The 8,807-nt window shown below is 40.3% G+C and overlaps 1 protein-coding gene across 1 annotated transcript; it reads left to right on the forward strand.

Annotated features, from left to right (window-relative positions):
- The first annotated feature begins 657 nt into the window (after positions 1–657).
- LOC116978469 (40S ribosomal protein S15-like) lies at positions 658–1,184 on the forward strand. Its single transcript, XM_033029625.1, is given in 2 exon segments — positions 658–801; positions 804–1,184. Coding segments are annotated over 2 exon segments (438 nt in total). The 5' UTR covers positions 658–683; the 3' UTR covers positions 1,124–1,184.
- Positions 1,185–8,807: the final 7,623 nt, after the last annotated feature.

Below are 8,807 nucleotides of genomic sequence, written 5' to 3' on the forward strand. Positions count from 1 at the left end.
AGGATGAGATGGATGTTCGGCAATTGTGGCAGGGCTTGAATGCCATCAACTCCTACAAGGCGAAATCAGGAGGCGGCTCAAACGACAGCGAAGCATCACACCCTGATGAGCTCAATGCGTTCTATGCATTGATAGGGAGAACATTGATGTACCTTCCCGAGCCCCTATTCGCCCTGACAGTGTTACAGTCATAGTTACGGAGGCCGACATCAGAAGATCCTTCAGGGGGGTGAACCCTCGGAAAGCGCCTGGACCTGATGGTACACCCGGTCGAGTTCTCATGACCTGTGCAGACCAACTGGCGGGAGTTTTTGCAGACATTTTCAACCTCTCACTTCTGAGGTCTGAGGTTCCCACCAGCTTCACGAGGGCATCAATAATACCAGTGCCCAAGAAGGTGACGTGCCTCAATGACTATCGACCAGTGGCACTAACATCCGTGGTGATGAAGTGCTTTGAGAGGTTCGTTATAGTGTACATCAACTCCTACCTCGACAAGAACCTCGACCAACTACAGTTCGCATACCACCACAACAGGTCAACGGTAGATGCAATTTCACTGTCTCTCCACTCTGCACTGGACCACTTGGACAATAAAAACACCTACGTCAGGCTGTTGTTTATAGACTACAGCTCGGCGAATACCATCATCCCTTCCAAGCTTTTCCGGCGAGGCGGCGACCATGGCTGACCCTGTAGAACAGAAGAAGAAAAGGACATTCAGGAAATTCACCTACAGAGGTGTGGACCTGGATCAGCTCCTTGATATGTCCTATGAACAGTTGATGCAGTTGTATTGTGCTCGCAGCGGAGGCGTGTGAACAGGGGTCTGCGCCGCAAACAGCAGTCCCTCCTCAAGCGGCTGCGCAAGGCCAAGAAGGAAGCTCCGCCAATGGAGATACCCGAGGTGGTGAAGACACATCTTCATGACATGGTGATCATTCCGGAGATGGTCGGCAGCATGGTCGGTGTGTACAACGGCAAAACCTTCAACCAGGTTGAAATCAAGCCTGAAATGATCGGCCACTATCTTGGAGAGTTCTCTATCACCTACAAACCTGTCAAGCACGGTAGACCTGGTATTGGTGCCACTCACTCCTCCAGATTCATCCCTCTGAAGTAGTGTCTATCATGGAAATGTTGTGTAAATAAAACTCATTCCAGTAAAAAAAAAAAAAAAAAAATGTTGGTTACCAAGCTCACGGGACTTGGTCTCTGCGCATCCCTCTGCAATTGGATCCTCGACTTCCTCATCCACAGACTACAGTCTGTTCATATTGGAGGAACCACTTCATCCTCAGTAACAATTAGTACGGGAGCACCTCAAGGCTGTGTGCTCAGCCCCCTGCTTTACTCACTTTATACCCATGACTGCATAGCCGGTCATAGTGCGAACTTCATCATCAAGTTCGCCGATGACACCACTGTGGTTGGACGAATCACAGATGGAGACGATGTTATTTTCAATAAAGTGCTGGAGTTATTGTTGGATGAAATGTTTAACAGTAATTATTATCACTCTTTGTGGTGAAGATATTCAGTTATTTCAAATTGTTTCCATTGAGCTAGATTAAAGTCAGATACTACAGATCCAGCACGAGCAAGTATTATGAATTAAGAAAGACACATTTACCCTCACTGTCAGGACACGGCAAAGCACTTCACAGCTAATCAATTATTTGTGAGGTACCGTGATTATTATCATTATTTAATGACAATTGTTAAGACGAGGATTTGGCAGATGGAATTGAATATTTCTTTGAATGGAACCATGAGATTTCTCATGTGCCCCTTATAAGTTAGCTCATTCTAAATACATTGGTCCAGAAGTTCCAATGCAGAAAGATGAATGGATGGAATAAAGTGCAGCTGAGTTTCAGGTGAGTGCGGGTTTGACTCATTGCTTTTATTGTACGATTTTCATAAATGAATTTCATCCAACGACCCATGTGCATAGAAAGCATTTTTCAATAGAATGTTTGCATAGTGCTCTTAAACTTGAGTGTTTTAGAAATTCTGCAGACCTGTTCAAATTAAGCAATGCTAATTGTTGTCATGTCTGCAGCACCTATGAAAAGGAAAGGCATCACTAAATCTGACCACAGTTGGAATTATTATGCAAGTTTACGGAACATTTGTATTTACATTGACAGCTCCAGTCTATGACCAAACTACCTGTTTCACAACAGCTACCTTGAGATCTTTGTAGAAGAGATGATCACTGGGACAGTCATCCTGATGACAAAGAGGCAATAAAACCACAGATGTAGACTGGTGCCAAGGATACTGAATACTGAAATGAAATGGCAGTGCTAGGAAGTAGTCAGAGAAGACAATGTCGGCATTGATGCCTCAAGATTGGTGTAGAGAGGAACACTGCCATGATCAGTAATGAAAAGCATGCAAAATTGAAACAGTTAACTAAAATGATCCAGATATAATGTAATTCACTGCAACTTGCATGTGGCAGGCATGGTTTAGAAGTCAACAATTACAACTCATTTCAATTTGGCATTGGGATTGTTGTGAAGCTACTTTCCTGACCTATTGCACAACTTATTCTGAAGGAACTCTGCTGTGGGGACTACTTTAACTACATGGTGAATAGGTGAGCAAACAAGGAAAGAAACATGGATTTCCAGTTGAACATGTTACGAATTGAGTCCACCAATTTCGTTGTTAATAGTGTTTGTCACCGCTGTCCCTTCATTTCTAAGGTTTATGGAGCATGGCTTCCTGTAATGGGGAGGGATTGTTGGCATTCATGTTACAAAATGGCCTTGCAATGTTGGATTACAGTGAAAGGACAAGGCTATTTAGAGAAGCAGGCTGTTTAGGGAACTTTGATAAATAGATAAAACATCTTTGGGTGCTTTTGATGCCATTAAGAATTTCTTCCAGAGCCTGCTTAAACCTTGCAGATGGGGCATAACACCTAAACAAAGTTACGTCCCATGTCCCATGTGAAAGGCAACACGCAGAGATTCCTCAATAACACGGGTGTCAATTAATCTATCCTCCTCCACTTGACTATTAATACCAGATTAGTGCTTCTACAGCTTTCCCACGTCTGAGATTAAACTAACTGGCCCGATGTTGCTAGGCTTATCATTGCTCTCTTTTTTGAACAAAGTAACATTTACCACTCTTCTGTGATCTAAACCCATTCTGGAATCCGAAAAGCAGGGGATGATTATGATCAGTGACCCTTACATTTTCCTTCTGGACTTACCTCAAAATCCTTGCTCCTGGTGTTTTACCCACGTTAAGGTATATTCAAGGGTGTACCTCCTATCGAAAAGACAGACAGGTGGGCAAAGGGGTTGGGGTAGCTCTGTTGGTGAGGAATGAAATTCAGACCCATGCAAGGAGTGACATTGAAACTGGAGATGTGGAGTCAGTATGGATATAATTAAGGAATTGTAAAGGTAAAAAGACCCTAATGGGACATCTACTGGTCCCCAAACAGTAGTCTGAATATAGGGTGCGAGTTCAATCAGGAGTTTAAATTGACATGTAGTTAAGTTAATGCTACCGTTGTTATGGGAGATTTCAACATGCAGGTGGACTTGGAAAATCAGGTTGGTACTGGACCCCAAGAAAGGGAGTTGGTGGAGTGCCTCCGTGATGGATTCTTAGAACAACTGGTATTGGAGCCTACCGGGGAGAAGGCAATTCTGGATTTAGTGTTATGTAATGAACTGGATTTGATAAAGGAACTTGAGGTTAAGGAGCCATTAGGAAGTAGTGCCCATAATATTGTCAAGTTTCATCTACAATTGGAGAGGGAGAAGGGTAGATCGGAGGTGTCATTGTTACAGTTGAATAAAGGGGATTATTGAGCCATGAGGGAGGAGCTGGCCAAAGTCGACTGGAAAGATACCCTAGCAGGGATGACAGTGGAACAACAGTGGTGGGTATTTTTGGGAATAATACAGAAGGTGCAGGATCAGTTCATTCCAAAGAGGAGGAAAAATTCCAAGGGGAGTAAGGGGCGACCGTGGCTGACAAGGGACGTCAGGAACAGTATAAAAATAAAAGAGAAAAAGTACAACATAGCAAAGATGAGCGGGAAGCAAGAGGATTGGGTAATGTTTAAAGAGCAACAGAAAATAACTAAAAAGGCAATACCGGGAGAAAAGATGAGGTCCGAAGGTAAGCTAGCCAATAAAGGAGGATAGTAAAAGCTTCTTTAGGTATGTGAAGAGGAAGAAAATAGTTAAGACCAAAGTTGGACCCTTGAAGACTGAAAAAGTTGAATGTATTATGGTGAACAAGGAATTGGCAGATGAAGTGAACAGGTACTTTGGATCCGACTTCACGAAGGAGGACACAAACAATCTTCCTGATATACCAGTGGCCAGAGGATCTGGGGTGAGGGAGGAACTGAAGGGAATCCACATTAGGCAGGAAATGGTGTTGGGTAGACTGATGGGAGTGAAGGCTGATAAATCCCCAAGCCTGATGGTCTGCATCCTAGGGTACTTAAGGAAGTGACTCGAGAAATCGTGGATGCATTGGTGATAATTTTCCAATGTTCTATAGATTCAGGATCAGTTCCTGTGGGTTGGAGGGTAGCTGATGTTATCCCACTTTCTAAGAAAGGAGGGAGAGAGAAAACAGGGAATTATAGACCAGTTGGCCTGACATCGGTGGTGGGGAAGATGCTGGAGTTAATTATAAAAGATGAAATAGCGGCACATTTGGATAGTAGTAACAGGATTGGTCTGAGTCAGCATGGATTTACGAAGGGGAAATGCTTGACTAATCTTCTGGAAATTTTCGAGGATGTAACTAGGAAAATGGACAAAGGAGAACCAGTGGATGTAGTGTACCTGGACTTTCAGAAAGCATTTGATAAGGCCCCACATAGGAGATTAGTGGGCAAAATTAGGGCACATGGTATTGGGGGTAGAGTGCTGACATGGATAGAAAATCGGTTGGCAGACAGGAAACAAAGAGTAGGGATTAATGGGTCCCTTTCAGAATGGCAGGCAGTGACTAGTGGGGTACCGCAAGGGTCAGTGCTGGGACCGCAGCTATTTACAATATACATCAATGATTTAGATGAAGGGATTCAAAGTAACATTAGCAAATTTGCAGATGACACAAAGCTGGGTGGCAGTGTGAACTGTGAGGAGGATGCTATGAGAATGCAGGGTGACTTGGACAGGTTGGGTGATTGGGACAGATGCATGGCAGATGCAGTTTAATGTGGATAAAAGTGAGGTTATCCAATTTGGTAGCAAAAACAGGAAGGCAGATTGCTATCTAAATGGTGTCAAGTTGGGAAAAGGGGAAGTACAACGGGATCGGGGGGTCCTTGTTCATCAGTCAACGAACGTAAGCATGCAAGTACAGCAGGAAGTGAAGAAAGGGAATTATAACAAGAGGAGTCAAGTATAGGAGCAAAGAGGTCTTTCTGGAGTTGTACAGGGGGCCCTAGTGAGATCACACCTGGAGTATTGTGTGCAGTTTTGGTCCCCTAATTTGAGGAAGGACATTCTTGCTATTGAGGAAGTGCAACAAGGTTAATTCCTGGTATTACTGTCATATGCTGAGAGAATGGAGTGGCTGGGCTTGTACATTCTGGAGTTTAGAAGGATGAGAGAAGATCTTATTGAAACATATAAGATTATTAAGGGGTTGGGCACGCTAGAGGCAGGAAACATGTTGGGGGAGTCCAGAAACGGGGGCCACAGTTTAAGAATAAGGGGTAAGCCATTTAGAACGGAGACGAGGAAACACTTTTACTCACAGAGGGTTGTGAGTCTGTGGAATTATCTGCCTCAGACGGTGGTGGAGGCAGGTTCTCTGGATACGTTCAAGAGAGAGCTGGATAGGGCTCTTAAAGATAGCGTAGTAAGAGGATATGGGGAGAAGGCAGGAATGGGGTGCTGATTGGTGATTATCAGCCATGATCACATTGAATGGTGGTGTTGGCTCGAAGGGCCGAATGGCCTACTCCTGCGCCTATTGGCTATTGTCTATTGTCTATTGTTAAATTCAGCCAAACTGTTTAATACCCACCTTATCATCAATTTTGAACATATCCGTTGTCTCAACTAATCCTTAATACTCTTTTAGCTGTTTCTCATTTGCCTTAACAGTCTCTTCCGTATCCATGTGTAATTTCCCATCTTTATCCTAAATGGCCCTTGCTCCTACATATTACACTCTTTTGCGAGTTTTGTGCCCATGGAACACTTGGGATCCCACTTATATTGGCAATAATCTTTCCTCACATTCTCTCTTTGCCTCTCTTATTTTAATTTTCACTTAATTTTTCATTATTTTATTAGCAACCTAGATGTCAATGCTATTTATAATCTAATATTTGCTCTATTGTTATCTGTATCTTTTTTGACAACCAGTGGTCTGGATTTGTTTTTTCTTCTTTTACTGGTCATGGAATCTGACATAACTGGTCCTGAATCTTCTCTTTCTTAAATGCAGTCCATTGTATTCTTACAGCTTGGATTGCCAACAATTTGTTTCCAATTGGCCTGAGCCCGAGATGTGCTTTCTTCCAAGTATTTTTTAAATTTTTAAAAAAGATATTCATCTCTTTTTCTGTAAGTAACCTAAATCTTGTGATATTATGATCGTCATCTCCTAAATATTTCCCTATCAAAGTTTGGATCTGTTGATATACCTCATTCCCCAGTGTTCCCTTCCCTATTGTGCCAAATCCATTAAATCCAGATTCCCCGATGTATAATATTGACCATGAGGCTATCTTGCTAATGGCCTGTTGCTATCCATATGTTCAAGGAAAAACAAGTATTGCAGGATATGAAAAACCATGCTTTCCTATGTGGAAAGTAGACAGCACTCCCTTGGTGTTCAAACATTCCCAAAAGCTCTCTGAAGTTAGAAATTAGGGAAATATGGATGCATGTGACCCCTGCTGCCTTATGTGCAATTCCCTTCTCCTAGTGCAGTAAGTATTTGTAACTTTCCTTGGTTCCTGTTAAGCTGCAAAATATAACCTAGTGAAAAATCATACAAAATGCTGGAAGTGATCAGAGACAATGACATTTTTTTTTTTTTTTGTTTTTGTTTATTTTATTAGAAGTTAATAGAATACAAAACAATACAGTGGCACCTAATTTTAGGTGCCAACTATGTCATACCGTAATCCATTCTATGTACAACCTCTAGTTTTATGTTATGAGTAGGCAAGACAAGAAAAAGAAAACAATAGAAAGGGGAAAGAGTGGAAAAATAGATGGTAGAGAGTAGAAAAATGTGAAGTGTGGATATAAAAAATAAAAATAAAAAAATAAAATAAAAAAGAAAAGGTGGAAAGTAGAAATAGAAGAAAAGGCCCCTTAAAAGAGAATTTTTCAAATCTATATTCGGAGATGTAGATCTATCCACGTCATGAACTGAAATCAGCAATCCTTATGGTACCGCTGCATCACATGATTCCAAAAAGTCGATGAAAGGAGACCAACTCCTTAAGAATTGGTCATATTTATCTATTAGTCGGAGTCTCATTTCTTCAAGGCGTGCTATGTCCATCATATTCCTAATCCACATTTTAACAGTTGGTATGGTTGTATTTTTCCAAAATTTAAGTATCAATTTCTTTCCAATTATTAACCCATAATTAAAAAAAACATTTTGGTCTTTATTTAAATTGGTATCTTCTCCTATTATTCCAAATATAATCCATTCCATTTTGGGTTCTATTCTTGACTTGAAGAGCTTTGTAAATATATCAAATATATCACTCCAAAATGTATTCAACTTTGTACATCCTACAAATGAATGTGTTAAATTAGCATTTTGAAACAAACATTTATCGCATCTGGGAGAGACGTTTGGATAAAATTTATTCAACCTCGTTTTTGAATAATATAGTCTATGTAATAATTTGAATTGAATTAAATTATGTCTTGTATTAATAGAACAGTTATGTGTATTCATCAAATACTTTTCCCATCTATCCTTCGAGATCTTTCTCATTAGCTCATGTTCCCAATCTTCCCTTAGTGCTTCTGTTGAGGGTGATTCTCTATCTAATATATTATTATAAAAGTATGAAATTAATTTTTGTGAATCAGCCTTAATATTCATTGCTTCTTCTAAAGGGTCTAAAAATATAGTTTGAAATCTATGTATATATTTCTTCATAAAGTCACATGCCTGTATATATTTAAAATATTGATTATCCTTCAATTTAAATTTTAATTTTAATTGTTGAAATGATAACAGTTTACCCAATTCATACATATCCCCTACTTTCCTAATCCCCAGTCTATCCCATTGTTGATATGTGTTGTCGATGAGAGAAGGTTTGAATGCGGGGTTGTTCAATAGTGGGGTTAGTACTGATAAATTATTTAATTTCAAGGATACTTTTATTTGTTTCCAAATTCTTATTATATTGTGAATAATTGGGTTCTTCTTGTATATTATACTATTCAATTTTATCGGTGAGAGCAGGATCGTTCCTATATCGTGCGGATAGCACTCCTCTTTCTCCATTCTTATCCACTCCAACTGCTGAGTGGAACTATCCAGCCAGTACATTATGTTCTTAATATGCACTGCCCAGTAGTAATACATAAAGTTAGGTAATGATAAACCCCCAACTTCTTTAGATTTGCACAAATGCTTTCGTTGAATTCTATGTGTTCTGTAATCCCATATAAAATTAGTAACAGTGGAATCTAGTTTTTTGAAAAAATATTTTGGAATATATATTGGGATCGCTTGAAACAAATATATTAATTGTGGTAAGAAAGTCATTTTTATAGCGTTGATTCTACCTATCAATGAGAGCGGAAGTGTTTTCC

Source organism: Amblyraja radiata, chromosome 11 (genome assembly GCF_010909765.2).
Source record: "Amblyraja radiata isolate CabotCenter1 chromosome 11, sAmbRad1.1.pri, whole genome shotgun sequence".
NCBI classification, from domain to species: Eukaryota; Metazoa; Chordata; class Chondrichthyes; order Rajiformes; family Rajidae; genus Amblyraja; species Amblyraja radiata.